The sequence below is a fragment of the Saccoglossus kowalevskii genome, chromosome 6, assembly GCF_978046115.1.
Source record: "Saccoglossus kowalevskii chromosome 6, keSacKowa6.1, whole genome shotgun sequence".
In the NCBI taxonomy this organism is placed as follows: Eukaryota; Metazoa; Hemichordata; class Enteropneusta; family Harrimaniidae; genus Saccoglossus; species Saccoglossus kowalevskii.
Genome location: NC_140646.1, coordinates 34,723,504 through 34,743,628, shown reverse-complemented (window position 1 = coordinate 34,743,628; position 20,125 = coordinate 34,723,504). Strand labels below are relative to the sequence as shown.

The 20,125-nt window shown below is 35.7% G+C and overlaps 1 protein-coding gene and 2 long non-coding RNA genes across 3 annotated transcripts in view; 2 read left to right on the top strand and 1 right to left on the bottom strand.

The window, feature by feature from the left end:
- The first annotated feature begins 3,659 nt into the window (after window positions 1-3,659).
- On the top strand, window positions 3,660-5,866 carry LOC144352601 (uncharacterized). Its single transcript, XR_013420629.1, has 2 exons — window positions 3,660-3,745; window positions 5,831-5,866. It is a non-coding gene; the product is annotated as an uncharacterized LOC144352601 (long non-coding RNA).
- Window positions 5,867-7,049: 1,183 nt separating this feature from the next.
- Window positions 7,050-7,938, bottom strand: LOC146742735 (uncharacterized). The gene is made up of 2 exons (XR_014929724.1): window positions 7,695-7,938; window positions 7,050-7,367 (listed from the first exon to the last, which is right to left on the bottom strand). It is a non-coding gene; the product is annotated as an uncharacterized LOC146742735 (long non-coding RNA).
- Window positions 7,939-8,862: 924 nt separating this feature from the next.
- The window catches only part of LOC102802932 (uncharacterized), a 33,743-nt gene continuing 22,480 nt past the window's right edge, over window positions 8,863-20,125 (top strand). Inside the window, exons 1-9 of the mRNA XM_085500431.1 lie at window positions 8,863-8,919; window positions 9,303-9,435; window positions 11,077-11,148; window positions 12,259-12,316; window positions 13,195-13,240; window positions 15,882-16,144; window positions 17,255-17,313; window positions 18,335-18,409; window positions 19,143-19,246. Coding sequence (XP_085356557.1) covers window positions 8,917-8,919; window positions 9,303-9,435; window positions 11,077-11,148; window positions 12,259-12,316; window positions 13,195-13,240; window positions 15,882-16,144; window positions 17,255-17,313; window positions 18,335-18,409; window positions 19,143-19,246 — 813 coding nt within the window. The 5' untranslated portion in view covers window positions 8,863-8,916. The remainder of the gene's footprint in view (window positions 8,920-9,302; window positions 9,436-11,076; window positions 11,149-12,258; window positions 12,317-13,194; window positions 13,241-15,881; window positions 16,145-17,254; window positions 17,314-18,334; window positions 18,410-19,142; window positions 19,247-20,125) is intronic.

Genomic DNA, 20,125 nt, shown 5'->3' with positions numbered 1-20,125 from the left:
TTCAGATTCGAAATACAGGCCATGTAAAATGGTTAACTGGTACTGCAATGCTCTTGAATGGATCTTCTAGTGCCATCAAGCAAAAATCTGGCGAAATATCCCCGACTTTCGGAAGATTCTTTTCATGCCTTTCCTCCTGCGATAAAACGTATCAGACAGTAGGCGGAAATACAAAAAAAAAACAAAAAAAAAAACTGACCCATACGTAAACTAAAACGCTATCAGAAGTATATAATCTGTCACTAATGAGTTTACGACTTAAATTCTTTTTTTTTTTCGTGGGTGATCTCTTCGGCGTTTCCTCCCCACGTGTATCTCAAATCTTTACTATCGAGATAACCTATATCGCTGCTGTTTTTCAAACTCTTCCCTGGCTTAGTCGCTCACAAATACTATTACTAGTAGACGAAAATATGCCGCTGTTATTTAAAGTTTCCTACCCGACAACCAGGTGTATCATTGATTGTACGTATTTTTTTTTTATTCAGAAACCGTCTACTCCTACAGCACAGGCGGTAAGTAATATGATCACACAATACATACGAATGCATGATTGGTGTGAGCCCCGATGGAACAATAACATTTGTGTCTTGAGTGGGGTGGCAATGTCTAAGACAAATTTATTACAATGAACAATGGTTACCGTGAACTATTTGAGCCAGGCGATACAATCATGGTAGTGTGATAGGTATTTTTGATGTTTCGAAACCTTTCACTTAGGTAACCGGGATTCGATTGTTCTCCACGTTGGACTCACAAAAAACACACAGAAGCTCAATTCATGTCACCTTCGATTCTCCGACTGACTCGTGCCCTCCTCCCGAGACAGCTTCAAATCACTTTATTAACTTGTCAACCATTAGCCAATTACAATAGAGTATAAAAGACTTTGAGGCGTTGCCTCCAAACAAACAGCCAATCACACGAAAGTTTTACACATCTTAATACAATTGATTAATCGTCACTATATTAGGAAAATCACTATCATAGTGTCAACGTCAGTTTATATTTATGGGTACTAATGGTCTTGCAATAACATTCCACAGTTGACATTAATATACACCATTAGTTCTGGACTACGACCAAGATACCGCATAAGCTTGAAATCGCAAGCTCATGAGAATTTGTCGACTGATCTCAACCAGTCCTGTCATCAGGCCTCATCATTTAACCTTTATCAGTAGATGTCATGGCAACCACCATTAAGCCGAAATATAAATCATGATAGTAGATCGCTGCTTTAATATTCAGGAACTTCTTTCAGAACGAAAGGCAAGACTTGTCATTCCACCATTTACGAGGAAGTGTAATCCAGGAAAGTGGAAGCGACCTAACGAATACGTACTAAAGGCTAGAAGAATCGCTCGACTTAGAATTCATGTTGAGAGAACGGTATGGCGGTTAACAAAACTTTCAGATGTTGGCCTATATTTTACCCTTGTCTATGAACTCAGTCGGCAATCAAATGGTTATCCCTGCAGCTGTTATCAACAATTTACTGCCTCCTTTATTTAAAAATTAGGCATCTCTATTGTAATAAAAGTACGTTATACCACGTTTCTGGAAGAATTTGCGACGTTACGCCTCGGTGATATCCCATTCGCAGTGCGCCCGCACACGTTCAAACCTTGAACTGGTTATGCAAATGAGCAGAAGACGAAATGTTTAGGACATAAATTCAAAATCCTTTACGTCGTATTGCGGTCAAAAGCATTTTATTTTAGCTCTGTTTTTTACGCGAAAGAAATGATAATTAATCTTTATTCACACAAATGTGATAAGTTTTCGTAAGTTTGGTATCTAGTTCCACTGTATCCACATTCTCAGAGTCAGACTAGTCTGTAGTATTACTAGTCTGAGTTTCATTGTACTTTCAACACCCTTTGGTGCTGCTGTTTTCCTAAAAAACAGACAAACCACAAAACTACCGAACTGGTCTATTTGTAAATTAGCCTTACATTTAGTAAGTGTTTACATTGTCGTCTAAGGGAAGATTTAGTATGGTGCATTAAAAGCAAAGCGGCCAATGTGCCATGTTTTTTTAGAATTCGGAAGGTATCCATTAATTACAACAGGTATAAAACAGATGATCAAATACTGGTCTAGAATAAACAAAATGCCTGAAAATTTTCTGGTATATGGAGCATACAGTCTCGGCTTCGAACTAGACAACTCTGGCATCTACAACGGGGTTTCCGGTTTAAAACTTATACTTAAAGATCTAGATATGGACCATTTATGGCATGAGAAAAAAGCAAAACGCGGACAATGTAATTATAGATAAAACAAAACAAAATTTGATAACAAAGGGAAAAAGCACAAAAATAAATTGCGCACTGACAGAGAACTGAAAACAGACTTTGGCTTTGAAAACTACTTACAGGTAGTCAAAATTACTCATCACAGGTCATCAATGACAAAATTGAGGATTAGTGCTCACAGACTACAAATAAAGACTGGGAGATATAACAACACATATATATCTGACAGAAAATGTCTATTTTGTGAGAAGAATGCCATAGAGAAATGCGGGAGAAAGAAAAAAAAATTATCAGCTGTTATCACCCCGACATTTAGCAAAAAATAAAGAAAAACTAAAATATGTTGTAAATAGAAAAGATGAGAAAACAATAATACAAATAGCAAAATACACTGAGAGCTGTTTCAAAACTACTTTTATTTGCTTGTCAGTTTTTTTATTTTCTTGCGTGTATTTGTATTCTCACTTTATTTGTTTGTGTGTCTTTCTTCACATCTGTATTGCATTTTATTCCAAATCATAATAGTGATACGAACGCAATAAAGATAATTATTATTCGTGTGTTCGTTTCCCCACTGGCAGTAGAAAAACACCTCATACCAAATGCGTATGAACATGAATTAATAATTCTGGACATAATGGATTTTATCATAGACTATGTCCATATAACCGTTACTTCAGTTCCATACAAATAATGAACTACTGGTACGTAAATATACATGCCACGAGCGCCGACTCGTAGACTCGATACGAGCTCGAAACAGCTGCCGGGATATAAACACAACTTCAACAGCGTCATCTCAGGCAAAGAATTTACAGGAAGAATGACATCAATGCGGCCATCGATAGACGTGAAATATACAGAATTAGAAGATGACATTTCGTCTTTGATTTTTTCAAAGAAAATTAATTAATTTAATTATTTCAACTCAAAAAACTACAACAGTGTTGTTAAATGTCATGATCAGGACGCAGACAATTGAAAATGAAACATCAGAAACATGCATTTTTCCATACGAGAAAATACACTAATATGATTGTAATGAAACAATCTTTGCGTGATACACACAACGCCATACATCAATGTTGTGTGTGTACGGCGGGGTGGTTGGGACTACCCTGAAAAAAAATAGGATTGTTCAGTCCGAGTACCGCCAGATTTCAGATTATTGTATCTTGCTGTATGTTGTTACCAATGATATATCGGTTATACAGAACATAGACCTAACATAGTCGTAGGAAATATTGACAATATTTGCTACTATTTTGACAATACAGAATAGGCCAAACAGCAAAAAACACTGAGCAATCAATATTCCTCGCCCCGCTAAAACCTTTGCAAACCAAACCGGATGAGGCGCCCTCATGCGCTGATCATTGGTATAGGTAATTTGAATATCACTAAAGCTTGTCGTTTTGCGACTGCCTTTCCTAGACGCGTGGATTTATGTGGACCTTACGTTTTCTTACAAAAGAGTTCACACAGTGAGTATATTATCAGTTTTTGTTCATTTTTAGTGGCTCACATTTTATAACAAACCACCGAAATAGTAAATATTAACAGTTATCTACACAAGACGTGGAATCGTGGATAAGATCCATTCTGACGATGTCAGCTGTTTATCAAGCCATGTTGAAATGCACTCGGATTACACACGAGTCGCAATCTCTTAACATTCGAAGTATGTAATTTATGTGGCATCAGCGAATCTGATGCATGTGACAATGTTTTTTTAGAATTTTTAAAATCCCATTTACTCATTTCCCATTTATTTTCAGCGTAAAAATGTAAGCATCTTTCACACCCATGTCGCTAGATCGACATGGCCAGCCGATTCAAGTGTTGATGTTCAAATCTCCCCCATGTTTACGATTTGTCGTGGTTTTGTTGAAATTATTTCCATAGTTGCCACATGCATATTATAATATGCTAGAACACTCCTAAAGCTAAACTGCGATTAGTTTAGGCAGGGGCCGAAAAACTTTCGGGTTTGCAGGATAGTCCTGTCTCCTGCAAAATGTGTTAGGAAGATTCCATTCATTACCACTTGAAGAGAGGGGTATTGTGTACCAGGACTGAGGGGAAACATGAGTGATAAAAAATGTTGCATAATACTGTACTGTATTGTAATATCATATTCTTGCCTTGATATTAATTTAAGTAAAATAAACTAACTCAGAAATAGTTTAGTATGCCATGTTTTGTTGCTAATTTTCTGTGCTGCTTGGACCCTGAAATTAGTGGTATGATTCGATTATGGTTGAAGTCATAAATAAGGAGCAAACATTCAAACAGGAAATACAACAGCTTGCCCAGTTACTGTAATACCGTGGGAAAGAGTCCCTTTTGTACCCCCCATCCCTAACCCTAACCCTACCCCAGCACTTCCCATTTAATTGTACATGCCCCTCCTAAGGACATCTATAGTTATCTAGAGGGGGGCATATGCAAACAAATTGGGTAAATGGGAGTGAGTGTTAGGGTTAGGGATGAGGGTTACAAAAGGAACTCTTTCCATACCGTGTCCACACAGGGAGTTGGAATAACTCAAGTGAAATTATTTTTTAAAAATATCTTTTTTTCTTTCTACCCTTTCTACCTTACCACGGAGCTTACTAGACTTAGAGTTCTTACATAACCTTACAGGATTCTTTTTTATCAACAGTTTTACAACTCATTACTTTATACAAATTTTAATCCTTGAATACACATGTGAATGAACAGTGTTACTATCAAAATAACACTTAATGATATGCAGAAGTAAACAGGAAATGACCGTGTAAGAATACAAAGCCTAATCAAACTGCTTAGCTTATGAATTCAGCGAATAGTTTACTATTTCACACCACATTCACGATAGTCTCAATGGACACAATCGATGTCCAATGACCAGGTTTTCTGTCTTGACGATCACATTTTTGGCTTTTCAAAAGCTACTAGTCAAGGAAATATGGAACATTGGGGTTCATCCTGAGTGAATAACAGAATAGAAAGGGTGCGAACCACGTTGTGTACGTTCGCCATGCACTCTGAAATTAATGCAAGGTGTCTTATGAAAGCACAAACCAAACTACAGTACCTATCAACATTTTTATGCAATGAAACACACTTTTTACAAACATATTTTAATGAATGTCGTTGACGCCCGGTAAAACACCCTGGCTTATAATCGGGGATGCCCATCAACTCGTTAAATGTCTAAAAATAGAGAGGGTGGGCTTATAATCAGGGAGGGGCTTATGATCGGGGAAGTATGATAGTTATGAAGTAAGCTGTAGTAAAGGCCATATGTGTATTATTTCAGAATACGTTTTGGTAAAATGGTGATTTGATCTGTCAGAGTTTCAACCCTTGTCATCTTTCGTTAGTTACAGAGGTGATTCATGATGCATTTGTAATGAAACAGACATGTTATAATAATGGACAGTCCCTTCAAAGTAGACTCAATCTGGATAATGGACGTTTTGTTTGGACACCCAACAATTGATGTGTCAATTCTTTTCTCATTTATATCATCCTTCTGTTCTGTACTCTTTGTTAATTGTGAAATTTTTTTTTTATTTCTCTAGACATTGACCCATGCCTTCCTTCAAGAAAACCAAAAATCTACAAGCAGCAAATCGGGGGCCCAGCAGACCACTGGCAAGATCCTCAATCAGTACTGACGTGCGTGATAGTTCATATGCCACAATAGAAACATGTTCACCCAAGACTTCATCAGGCAGTCGAGTCAAGAGTTCAAGCCCAGTATCAGAACCTGCCAACTTGTCTTCAGACAGTCGGGTCACGAGTTCTAATCGAGTGCCAGAACCTGCCAACTTGTCATCAGACAATCTGGTCAGGAGTTCCAGTCGAGTGCCAGAACCTGCCAACTTATCATCAGACAGTTGGGTCAAGAGTTCCAGTCGAGTGCCAGAACCTGCCAACTTGTCATCATACAGTCTGGTCAGAAGTTCCAGTCGAGTGCCAGAACCTGCCAACTTATCGCCAGACAGCCGGGTCAAGAGTTCTAACCCAGTATCAGAACCTATCATTAGACAGCGGGTTGGCACCCCTGACATCCCAACTCAAAGGTCATGGAAGAACCTAGAAACAACTTCAGTAAAAAAACTATTTTCTATTGTGGAAGACAGTGTGATGACACTAGGCGAAGAAGGATTTCCAGGGCGTAATAAAGTGATTTCCAGAGTGTGCTCTGTGTTGAAAAAACATGGAATCGAATTTGAAAAAGAATTTCGAGGTACAAGATAATTTGTCTATAACCCCATAAATTCAATTAGATTTAGACACCAACTTTAGTTGTTGATTTATTTATAATTAATGCAATGACAAACAATCAAAATAAATATGTCATAAGGCCAGAGTCAAATGACTTTCTACAAGCTGTATTGGTCCTTTGATTTATATTTGTAAACTGACATTTGGTTGGGACAAGCAACAAATTTTAATGAGATTGGTAAATTTTGTAAAAGTAGAAGAATTTACAGTGTGTCTGGGTGGGGTGGGGTGGGGGTCACAGTGTGTTACTGTAAATCTGTTTGGCTTCAATTAAAATACAACACAGGGGATGCGGCTTCTATTGGAGCATCTACATTTTTTGTTCTCAAATATTTTGCAATGAATATTATGCTATTGTTCGATTTTTACCCCAAATGTGAAAGTTCTTGTTTTGTGTGAAGGTTACACAGTGTTCTCCCCAGAAAAATGTATCAGAGTGGCGGCTAATTTGCATATAATTTACATATCATTAGCATTTGTCTGAAGATAAAGAAAACAATAATGACAGGCTTGCATGGATGAAAATGTGTCTTTATTTTTTAACAAATTTATGTAAAAGATTAAATGAATCTGCTGCTGTGTGATTTCTATGTAATGTTGATTCTTCGGACTTTCATGGAAGCCCAGTGATCTGCAGCTTTTGAGAACGCCGTGATTTTCTTTGCTTCCCACTTCTATTAAATGACATGGCCTTCTTGTGCATCTCCGAGTGTGCGTGTTTATCGATAGCATATTTCGTAATAGTTGTACATGGCATAGAATTCCATACCAAAGAACTATTTCTGGATGTTTTTAAGTTGAATTTTCCACATATGTATCACAGCATTCCTAAAAGATAAGAAATAGGAGCGAATCAATACTTGTATTTAAAAAATATCGTCACGATCAACACGAAAATAAACAAATTGCCGCCATTTTGAAAAGTCGCTAAACTTAAAAATTGCCACGATAAACTTTACCCAACTATTTCAAAACACAATACTAGTATTAGTTACTTTGATAAATCGTAGCCAACAATTTTTGAACTTCCAGAAAGAAGGTCGTTTCCAAAAAAATGTTTCGACGATCGGCAAAAAATGAAGCCATACAAAAATTTACTAAACTAGGTCAAAACTCGCTTCCAAGTAAAACGCTACAAATAAATACTTTTTTTACCTTTGCCATCGGATGTTTCTCTCAGCCACGTATATTTTGTTGTCCATTGTGCATCAAATCTAGAGTTTATTTTTTTGCACTTTTCGTTGTAACATCATCTTGGACACGTTTAGTACCACTGCCGACAGGGGTACCGGTGACCGCGTTGCTGGTGGGTTTATCGCTCGCAACCAGGGGCCCAGCAGGGCGTTCTACGTGGAACCACAACGTAATATTTCTGCTGTTTGACATCGTTGCTTCTTCCAGCCAAATATGCTACTGAGAAAATACTCGCTACTACACCCCAATTAAATAGGGCGAAAGTGTTTATTGTCGAAGTACGAAGCTGTATTAGTCCATTGTCTTTGCGTAATCACTGACATGTTTCCAATCACACCTGATTTGGCTCACAGTACCGGACGCTGATGACGCTGACTAACAGATTCGCACGTGTATTAACAAGCTAAAAGAAAGAGTAACAGGAAATGCCACAGAGTAGCGGGCAATCTCTCAGAGTAGCGGCATAAATAATGGAGTAGCGGCCCCGCTACGCTAAAACGCTTTGGGGAGAACACTGTTACAACAAATAGCATTTTTATTTATTTATTTATTTATAATCCAAAAATATATTTATAGTGTTTGAGACATTTAACATGATAATTCAATACCTGACTTTAACAAAGTATATTAATATACCTGTATATTGAAAATTAGGGACAAGCATGGGGATGAAAAATATATGTTTGTTTTGTCTCCAACTGTCCCAGTTATAGTACTGTAATTTCAAACTATTTTTTTATCATTTTGTGTGTTTTCTGTAAATTAAATTACGAATAAGAGACTAGAGTCTGAGTTAGAATTTGAATCAGGGCTTGTTTACCTTCTTATAAAAGGATTGTGTTTTATCCAAATTGAATATGTCAGAAACCAGCTTGGTTATTGCTTTATGCTTTTATTTAGCAAAGTCAAAGGAAATGTCAATGTAATAACTGGTCTAGAAAATCTGGTTTTTAGTTTCCTTTTGGTTTTTGCTCTTTTGTGCTTTTCAAGTTTACTTTACTTTGTTATATTTACAGGAAAAATCAATAACATTATTTCAAGTTTTCGAAATCTCTCGCATGATCTACGCTTGGACTTCATATCTCGAATTCAGCTGTTGGAAGTCGTTGAATTGAGAGCCGCAGGCTGGGTACACAAGACATCTTATTATAAGGATAAACTATCCAAACTTGAAATCCCAGATATGGTAAGTGAACTCTGCATTCAACTATTCATCATTTGAAATCCCAGATATGGTAAGTGAACTCTGCATTCAACTATTCATCATTTGAAATCCCAGATATGGTAAGTGAACTCTACATTCAACTATTCATCATTTGAAATCCGAGATATGGTAAGTGAACTCATCCCAGATTATGGTAAGTGAACTCTGCATTCAACTATTCATCATTAGTGGGTCTGTAGTGTCATTTATTGTACATTGTTGATATACTGCTGGAGGGAAATGTTTTGGACAACATTTTTTGAAAATGACCACATTGATCTGGAATGCATTGCAAGGTTTAAAGCTACCAAGTGTGTCGTATTGTTTTTATGGCCTGATATGAATTGAAGTGTTGTTTTTGTCAGGATATTGAGATGACCAGTATGGATACTACTCCTGAATCATTGTCCAACGTTGAAATTATTAAGCCAAGCCGCTGCAGACTGACAGACGAATATTTTGATGTCGTAGTTGTGAATAGACGGGAAATAGGTGCAGGTAGAGTAATTACTTTGTATGTTTATATATGGTTACTTTTATTGTAGTACGTTTTTTCTTTTATAAGCATATTTCAAATATTATGTGCATCTGTATGTGCGATAACATTTTGCAGCGTTCTTAGAAGCTCAGTAAACTATCACTGTACATGGTACAAGTTTGCATGTTCCTAAGCAACCTAGCACTGAACAGTACACTGGATATATTTAATAAAACTTTTCAACACTTATATTGGCGTATTGTTAGGCAACCTGACATTTGTCTTTGTACAAGTTTGCCTGTAGCTAAGAACCTATAACTGAGCATACATAATTCTAGCTAGTATGTTCAAGTCATTGCTTTAATTTATCATATTTGGTGTGACTAACGTTTTTCGTTCCATGGAATTATCTGTAAATTTTGTACAATTACTGTTCAATCTGCGAGGTAAAAAAACCTTTGTCTCAATTTTATGCTAGCCGATTGTTCATTTTGCGTTCAGTGTTTACAGAATGGTTTAAATTTGTTTATATTGTAATTCGTAAACTAAGAACATCGTTTTGTATTCCTCTTGCTTGCCCAATTATGAGGGCAGCTGGGGAGATGATCAATATTATCATACATGGAATTGTGTTATGCGCATATTTCTATTAATTGTTCTCAGTTTGTACATATAAAATGTTGAAATGACACAGCAAACAATAATATAGTAGTATTGAAATGAGGGTGGACACCTTGATTACAAAAACCTAAATATACTTTTGTTGATCAAAACGATTCACAGAAGTGTAGACATCAAGCCACAATATTACCTAATGTTGTGCAATCTAAAGTATAATGCTATAGACAGACAGCCAATTAAGATCCAATACCATTACACTGTTCTCAAATTTTTACTCTTTTTGTATTTGACATGTTCCTAATTACTAGGATAATTTTTTGCATGTCATCATCATCTCAAATTATCACAGTTGGAGAAAAAAACTAAAACGATCATAATTGCTTGATGATGTTTTTTGGGGCGCCTATACCCATACGATCTAACTTGCTTTTGTTTGAGTAAAACATGATTATATTTGGAACATCATTGTGCACTTTGGAAACAACATTTAATTACTGTAAAATCTGTATTAGAAACCGTGGCTTCTATTAAAATGGTACAATGCAACAGAGGGGATGCGGCTTCTATTAGAGCATCTACACATATGAGAAATGATGAATTTTTGGTTCTCAAACATTCAAAAAGAATGGGTGCGACTTCTATTAGGGATGCGGCTTCTAATACAGATTTTACAGTACTAATTTATCCAGAAATACAGAAAAACTATCATAAGCACACTGCCAGTTTGTGTTTACAAAAAACAAATGTCCAAATAACATACCTTCTATATGTATGATGCTCGTCAACTCAGTGCAGGAAGCAGTATGTTTATCTCCACTATAGTCACAATCTTATCTTATCAGTTTACTAAATATAACAGTTATGTCTAAATGGGTTATTCGCGGCAAACTCAAATATCTTGCTGTATCATACACATAGACATTTGGTCAAAACTTGTGATATAGGTGTATTTTGAGTTAGCTGCAAATAACCATCTAAGTATTTTACTGCACGTTCTCCTATTCCGTTCACTCTTGTGTATGTATCGTGTATGTAAACAGTTATGGGGGTTGCTGGGGAGGTAATCAACAGTATTCGATCGAAGACAGACACTATCATTGAAGTAACAAAAGGTATATGGTTAATATTGAAATGTTAAAAACTTTAGAAACACCTGATTAAATTATAAAACTCATTGTTAATAATCTACATCTTTCATCTTCTATAATTTTTCAAAACTATTGATAAACCTGGGTGAGGCTGTGCCCAAATATGGAAATGCAATCAATGGTCATAACATTAAATATGAAAAATCAGAATTATAATGAATTTTGTATTTTTTGCAATTTGTCGGATTCCTCATGTTTAACTCCAATGCAAGCATCCCTCAGATCCCAGGTTTAACCATGGCGTTAACAACATTTTAACAGAAAGCTAAATTGATAAAGATAATTATATAAAATAAAAAAATAGCATTACTTCACATAGTTAATTGCATGTATGGACAGCAATGATTTCAGATTATGATTGATCAGTAGTTTTATTTTCATTTTTTGTGCTGTTTTAGTTACATTCTTTATTTTCACTTGTTTGTTTGTTTGGATTAAAAATGCAAAGTGACCAGCCATTGTATGGGAACGTGATGTAAATAATGTGACAGTGAAGCAAAATGTGTAAGACTTTATGTGAAAGTATAATTGTGAAATACACCTTGTTCTTGACAATTTTTGACCCTCAAATTGGCATATGACAATGTGTAATAATGATCAGTCGTTTCACCTTACACCTCTTTCTAAGGTCTACAGTGTCACGGAGTATTTTTAATATTTTACTGAAATTGTATTGAACAGCCTTACATGTCTACATATTAAAGTAACATATTTCCTCTTAGTTTTTAATTTAGTTTGAGTTTCAATTGCACATTTCTTCACAATATCTGGCAGGGTAGTCATACGAATAAAACTCTTTAGTAAATTTATGACAGAAAACTGGATTTTCAGTTTTGATATTGTTCAGTTTGAATATTCTCATTTTGAATATAAAACAAGTAAATTAATTTTCAACTGAAAAAATTAGTATGACGCCTAATTTCACATTAATATTTTGAAATAAAGTTATTTTAAAATGTGAATGTCCAATGCGTTGTTTCCAAAATTGGTGAAATAAATACATTTTTTGTAAAAATGAATACATACTGGTATATATATAACCTATGAAGACTTATTTCTATTTATTGTGTTCAGATAAATGCAGTCCTGAGAGGGAAATACGAATCGCAGGTCCTACTGCAGCCAGTGTCCAGTAAGTAATTACATCTGTCATTATTGAATCTTTCAATTGACCTATTACCTTTTTGATACATTGTCCTTATTGTTTTCACATCAGTTACACTTTTTATTTTCTTTTGTGTCTGTTTTTCACAATATTTAAGATCATTGTCTGTCTGTTAAGCAATATAAACTATTCATTATATAAACCCAACTGTCAAAAAGACATCGAGAAATCATAATTTTACCAAACTATGTATATGAATTGAATACTAATTTGATATGGCGTCTTTGTGTGTCTGTGGATGTTCAAGTGCAGATATATCTGCAGGTGGTTTTGAATATATTTTTCAGTCATTAATAAAATTTATTGTCAGTGTACAGCCAAGTAATTGTCGTTATCCAGTCGATACGATGAATATGGTATCGTTTTTTCCTGTGTGCTGTTCGTACATGTGACATGAATATCGTTTACCTGTCATATCTTCCCATTTAACCTAACAACTGTGAATAATACGCACTGTGGTCATGTGATAATAATAGAATAGAGTGGTTTCTTTCACCAGATTTGCTCTATTAGAAGCGAATCTCCAATAGAAGCGCATATAACCAAATCACATTTATTGTTTTTAATTGGATATTAAATTATGACTTATTTTAATCATACACATATCTCTGTCATTTATGCAAGCATATACTATATATATATATATATTAATAGCACAGATACGGTATACAACTGGCGAGGACTGGCAAAGTAGCTCCAACAGAATTAATCCTTGTTTCTGGTTCAGTATTTTACACACAAATAACTTTTCCCACTTTAGTATGGATAGGAATATATTTCTAAGCTGTACAATATTTTGTCAAATTTTAAAAATGTTTTGTACTAAAATAATTCATCTGCTTCAGGGAAGTCAAGTCCGCAGTGGAGATGTGCATTTCAAGAAACCTAAATGTAAGTCAAAGTAATTTAATGTATTTGCATGACAAAAGTTGCACCATCTTAATTTAGGGAAGAGTAGGAAATCAAACGGGCGGTGCACCGCGGTCATTACCGCGGTGTACCGCAGAACGCTGGGGAGAGCCGCGGACTGCTTATAATTAGGGGTGTCTACCGCTCTACCGGTCTCTACCGCGGTCCTCGGTAATGTGTGAAATACGTACTTAACAGTTTCTTTGTGATTCCACGAGTCATTGTTTTAAAATCCGATGCTGTAAATGAATACGATATGTGCGCTTGTTTAGTATTTAGTACATGTATTTCGCGTAAATTTCCAAAGTGATGCGATACAATTTTTCATGGTACATGTAGGTATACCTTTATTACACTGGAATAAAGTTTACAATTGAAAAGAGGACGATTTACAAAGTTTCAGCGTATCCAAGCCGTATCCTGGTTCTTGATTGATTTGGCAGTATCATGTTCACCATTTGTGTCACACTCCAGAAAAAATGGCCAGCAAACAAGAAACGGGCGAACTAATCAAAACAGGTCAGGCTGTCTGCATTGCACTGACAATGACATGATTATTTTCTGTTTCGTTTCATAAATCTTGCCTTGCGCATGTATTCTTGGTTGACAGAATCTTTTTTAAACAAAAGGCGTTATTTTTCTGTTACATGTTCGTGTTCCATGGTACTCGTGAGTGTGAAAGGCATTTTGAATGAATAATTATTGAGTTTATGATACCGTACGATAACGCTAGCTGGCTCGATTAGAATTTCATTGCGTGTGAACCGCTGAGGTCATTGCCCGTTACTGTGCCAACTGCACGTAGTTCAAAAGCACCTGACGTTGTTTTGTTTTATTTCACTCGAAATGTAAGCGATCGAATACTCTGCGTTCAAAGTACGCTGCCCTGAGTTTGAAATTACAGTAAATTGTAACGCTTGGATTTTATTTACATGAAATTTAGTTTATTTCAAAATGATATAGATGTCAAACCATAATTATTATTATTTGAAATGTTGTTTCTTGACTTGACTTTTCTGGCTTTAATGTTTTGTGTGTGCGTGTTTGTTTACAATATCATTATCAACAACAGTTATTCAGTGGCCCCGTCTCTGAGGCAGTACGTCGCGGTTTCGACTAAGTCGCGTAGTTCGATGGCTCCGGACGATTGTATTGTGCTTTGCCGTCAGTTTTAAAGTAGAAAAACTAAGTCTGGTATTATCGCGTATTTAATTGCCCGCTCAATCAGTTGGAGGTGACAACTTAACACCTACAGACCGTCAATTACTGAAATAGAAAGGGTGATAGCAGCCTGACTCAAGGTGTCGACAGGGGTATAAAAAATAAGTTTGCGTAATTATTGCAAAGGCAACGCATTATCAAGTCGGCAAAGTTGAAATATTCACAGCCAGTACATAAACAATGGAAAATAAGTTTGCGTAATTATTACGAAGGCAACGCATTCTCACGTCGGCAATGGCGAAATATTCACAACCAGAACGGTAACAATTTTTACGTAGGCAACGCAGAGCCAGTAAAAAGTTGCGTAATGGGATGTGTTTAATAAAAAGGTCAACGCGCGGAGCGCGAATGGTCACCAAAGTGACAACCCACTTGTTCAGCGCGTGACTTGGGGTTAAACTTTGGCCAAGGTTTATTAGATTAGTCAGTTTTGCCAAGAAGTGCGCTATTTTTTTCGCTGATCACCCAGTCGTTGTAGTATATATTCTAACACCAAGTGTGTGACACTCCCTCTTCGACTTCGGCTTGCTTTTCCTACTTAGTGCATGGTCTCGAGATAACGTAAACTGGACCTTTTAACGAGTGTTTTACACTTGGAATTTATACTTCGCCCGATTATATTGGTATACGCAAAACATTAATCTTTTAAAATAAATCCTGAGACTATACATGATGTAAATTCAAAATAATGTGATATTATTTTACATTATGTGGGGTCTACATTATTCTGGGTTGCTTTGCGATGTTATACCAAGACTCGTGAAAATAAAATAGTGTTCTTCTGCGAACTAATAGAGACGATTTTTCCAATCTTCTGGTACCACTCGATTTTTATTATTTGAACTTGGCGGCAAGTAACCTTTAGTTTCCCAGTCTATTGTGTCCATTCATAGTCTTAACAATAGGGTGTAAATTGCCATGCGAGCCTACCGCCCACGACCGCGGTAAACCGGGGTCATGGAATCTATGCATAATTTTGCATAAAATGCGGTCAACCGGCGAGCACCCACCACCACCGCGGTAATGACCGTGATAAACCGCGAGTTTAATTTCCTACTCTTCCCTTACAATGAAATTCAAATTCCAACTGAAATTCTGCCTCCAGAGGGCTCCCTATATCCTATGTTCTTCCATTCTACTATGCATAGTAACTGTAAGATTACTATGGTATAGCAAGCTATACTGTATACCGGGGTAGTTTTTTTATTTGTTCTGTCAATTTCATGAAGATCTACCAGTGGTTGATTAATATAAATTGAATTAACAGCCGTATACCATGCCACAAAATATGCCGACGTTGTGTTGTTTCTTAGCTTAGCTTATGTAATTGTCATGAACACTGTATTAGTCAAGCTAAAAAAAAAATTAGGCAATTTATGTTAATATTTGTAATTGGTTTTAGAGTCCTGGCATAAGCAGGGATGAAAAGACAGATACCGATGGCAATAAAAGCAACCAATCTAAAATGAAGGTTGGTCATTGGTTTGACCAAAGTAAACAAGAAAATGTCCATAGTTGGCTGCAAGAAGTTGAAACTGAGCTAAGTACCGAGAAACACAAATTTGTCGCAAAGAATGAATCAAAATCTACAAATGCAGAGTCGGCTACATCTCACAACTTCACTCTTGATGTCAATGAAACTGATTTCATTAAAAGACACATTCGGTATGTACTAATTGATTTCCATTCATTTATTTTCTCTGAATTGGCACAGGTGTGTCTAGAATTTCCACCTATATTCTATATACCCAAGAATTTGCATGATAAGGGTATGCAACTTTGTATCTATGTACAGTAATGTGCAATGAAGATATCAAGGGATCTCATGAAGGCTTCAATCAAACCTACCAAACCAGGCATTCATATTTTAACCTTTGCATCTATCAGTCTGTAGTCTATTTCAGTATTTGTGCCCTTAAATTGAATAGAAAATGGCTGACTGGTGGCCATTTTGTTTTTTGTTTTGAATGCTGTTCTTCAGTAGTATCTCTGACATGTCTTGTCTGATCTATTTCAACTCAAAAAACTTACAAATAAACTAGCTCCAGTTTCAGTCATAATAGATAAGACATGTCTTGTAATGGCCATCGTACCACCAGCAAGAACTGTAACACCACTGTACCATTATAATCTACCATCATACTAACCACACCAACTTTAATTGACACATTTAAATTAGTCAATACTTTTTTCTGTGATTGCATGAAATTGTTTCCCTTCACATGTAATCCACCCTTTTCTTTGGAATGTCATGTGTTTAGCTTAAGAAATACCAATGGGGACATTTTCACTTGTAACAGTGGCATCACTGAACGCAGTGGAAAAATGGTTCAGGTACACTATCATTGACTGACTTGTATTCATTTGCATAGTATTTCTAAAGATGTAGGTTTGCCTTGTTATTTTCTAATCATCTTGCAATTCACACAAATGTACAAATTAAAGTGAAATCTTTATTGCATATTTCACCATTTACAGCAAACCCTCATTTTATACATATTTGATATACCGTATTTGCTCTTTTAGTCCTTGATCAAAATTCATATTTAACTGATATATATAAAACATGTGTGTGTTTAGTTTTGTGATTCTAAATAGACCAAATACAGTACCCATATAATATAACATATAATAACAAAATAAGTCATCCTGAACTTTTCATACCATTGCTTCACAAACTTTCAAATATATGGCAAGTGTATGGCTGAACCTTTAAAATTTACTGGGCAGATGTCTGGAGAGATATTTATATGGCTGCATATTGTTATTTTTCAGAAAAGGAGAAGAGGTCATACAAGACACTGTGTCAATCAGTACCAAGCAGGCTAAATCAGGTAACTTTTGGAGTTGCCAGTTTTTTGTAATGTCCATCATCAACCATTGTCCATCACAACAATTATTATCATTCCTCTGAGTGGGCATGAGATAGTGCCTTGCATCAACACAAAGCCATTTTTAACACTACAATTGATGGAAACTCATTTTAAATTGTATAAAAAATGTCTCTCTAACTTGGTAAATATCCTACTTTATTGTGCCCCTCTAACTAGATAGATATAATACTTTATTATGCCCCCTAACTTGGTTGTGCTTCTCTAATTTGATAAATATCCAACTTTATTGTAGCCATTTGATGCTGATCATACCCCACACTATAACATCCACAAACATCCCAGTGGATGTTCAGCATTATAAAATTTGGACCTTGTTTTGTAGTCTGTTTCACAAATTATTTTCACCATGGTCACCCTCAATAAAAAAAGAAAAAATTCTAAGCCTAGCCTGACAAGGTCTTGTGAGTTGTACCCTTCGAGGTGCTCAAAAACACATCTGACATAACGATGTAATTTTTCACTTCCTCCGAGGATTTTTTGTTGGTACCAATCAAATTGCAGGAACATCAGATAGTGACAGCCATCAAAGAGTAACCATTCACAGCAGAGTTTATATCCGCCCAATGTTTATCATCTTGTTGAAAACAGTCTGTGATTTTTGCCAACAATGCAAACACTGCTTCGATTGCCAGTGTTACCATGACCACCAAAATGAAACTCATTGCAAGAAGGTGTGAACTTAGCGAATTCGCGGTATAGATCTTGCCGACGCGACGTACACTATTCTGTCAGGCGTTAGTAAGGTCTGATGCCGTTCAGCCAACAAGGGCGCTACTCACATCTACATGTCAGACTAATCTAAGCCATTCTTTAATAATATAAAATGCATGTAGTGCACATGGATTGTGATTCTGGTCAACTCCATATCTTGGGAATGTTCCTGACAGTGTAATGATCAGCAGGTGCTAGGAGTATTAGTGGCATCAATCAAGTGTCATGACTTGTTCAATTCTTTTTGCAGTTTTTGGTCTAACAGGTGAATATGTAAAGGACATAATGGAAAGCAGTGGTGCATTTGTGAGATTTCTACCATCAGGTAAATTTTGGATATAAAATGGCACTAAATGTTTTAACAATTATTGAAAACTGAAGGGTAAAAAGGGGCTTATCAAGCTGGCACCTGATGCTGTGATGAAGACTTCTTTATCACATTTTTTGAGTGAAAATCTAAAAATTGACTCAAATTTTGTCTGCTTTAAAATTTGAGTTCATTCCCAGAAATATTAAAGAATATAAGAAAAAATTGCAGGAAAACTTGTTTGAGAAAGTCTTGTGGTGAGAAAGTTATACAACTTTAAACTGAACATGATTTATGATTATAAACATAGAGAATATGCTGGTCAGTGTTCTCACTGTAGTCTTCTTGTAATTTTTGAAGCAGAATTTTGCAATAATCAAATTTTTCTGGCCTGCATGCAGCTAGTGAGAAAAATAGTGTAAATAAAATGCAATAGACGATTTGTGGATTTCAAGTCAGCATGATATGTTGTCCGAATATGTCAGTAATACCCCAGGCTTATTCATACATGACATGCATCGTCAATGGTTAATGTTAACTCAAATTTGTACAAATTGACAGCACATTTCCAGAAGTTTATGCTACTACAAATCAAATGTTGGTGTTATGGACCATGGAAACTTAGTTGTTTTATATAACCAACTACAAACAAGGACAACAAAATAATATATTCAGACAAAAAATGCCATGTGACTCAGATTGATGCATTATTGCAGTCTCACTGAATCGCTGTAGGTTTTTGTTTTCAAAGATGGTGGATTAATGCAAAGCATTGAAGTGAAAGGCAACAGAGCGGCTGTTAATAAAGCCAAGGTGTTGTTGATTCAAGAAGCCAAGAAATCTAAGCTGACCAAGGTAGCATGTTAATTAGTGAATCCTATATATGGTTGTATATGTAGTGTGTGCAGAAGTTAGAACATGCCTTTAAGCTTTAATTAATGTTTCAACTATAGTACTTCTATTGCTGGATCAGTTAATGCCACTGACTCAATCAAGTGCTCTCATTGGTTTACGTAATCTACAGGAAGCTGGATAAAAAAAAATACTGACATGATGATACTTTTCTTCAAATATTACCTGATTACTTTGCTTGTTTGAGGTTATAATTATTCAGATATTGTCCAGAATATTAGTCATAGTGACCTCAAAAAGTTGTCCTCAAATTATCAAATCATTTCAGTTTGATGTGGGAAAAGTGTTGGGTATCATGACTATGTTTGTTCAATGTATTTTAATTTATATGGACTATGTAAATACAGTTGTTTTATTTTCACTAAATGTGAATGCATACACTCTTTTAACTGTTTACATTATCAATATATAGAGCATACACTAAAACAAAGAAGTTTTTAGCCCCACTAAGCGTAGAGCTGTTCATAATTACTGATTGTCCATCGGTGTCAACTTTACATTTTTGACTTCTTGAAAACGGAGGGTGTGTATATGTATATGTACCTTGGGTGGACTTTCCCAGATTTGTTCATTTTTTGACGATATCTTCAATTCTCAATTTTTAATGAATAAACTAACAACGCAATTGGTTTGTGGGTTCCATAGGTTGACCTCCATTAGATTTGTAACAAGATAACATTTGTAATTGCCATGGTAACAAACAAAGAAAGAAACTATCGTGGTTGTAATATAGCAAGAACATTGTGGGAACACTAATAACCATGGCGAATAGTTAATATCTCATTGTGCATAACTTTATCAACTTTGAGGATGACACTCTAC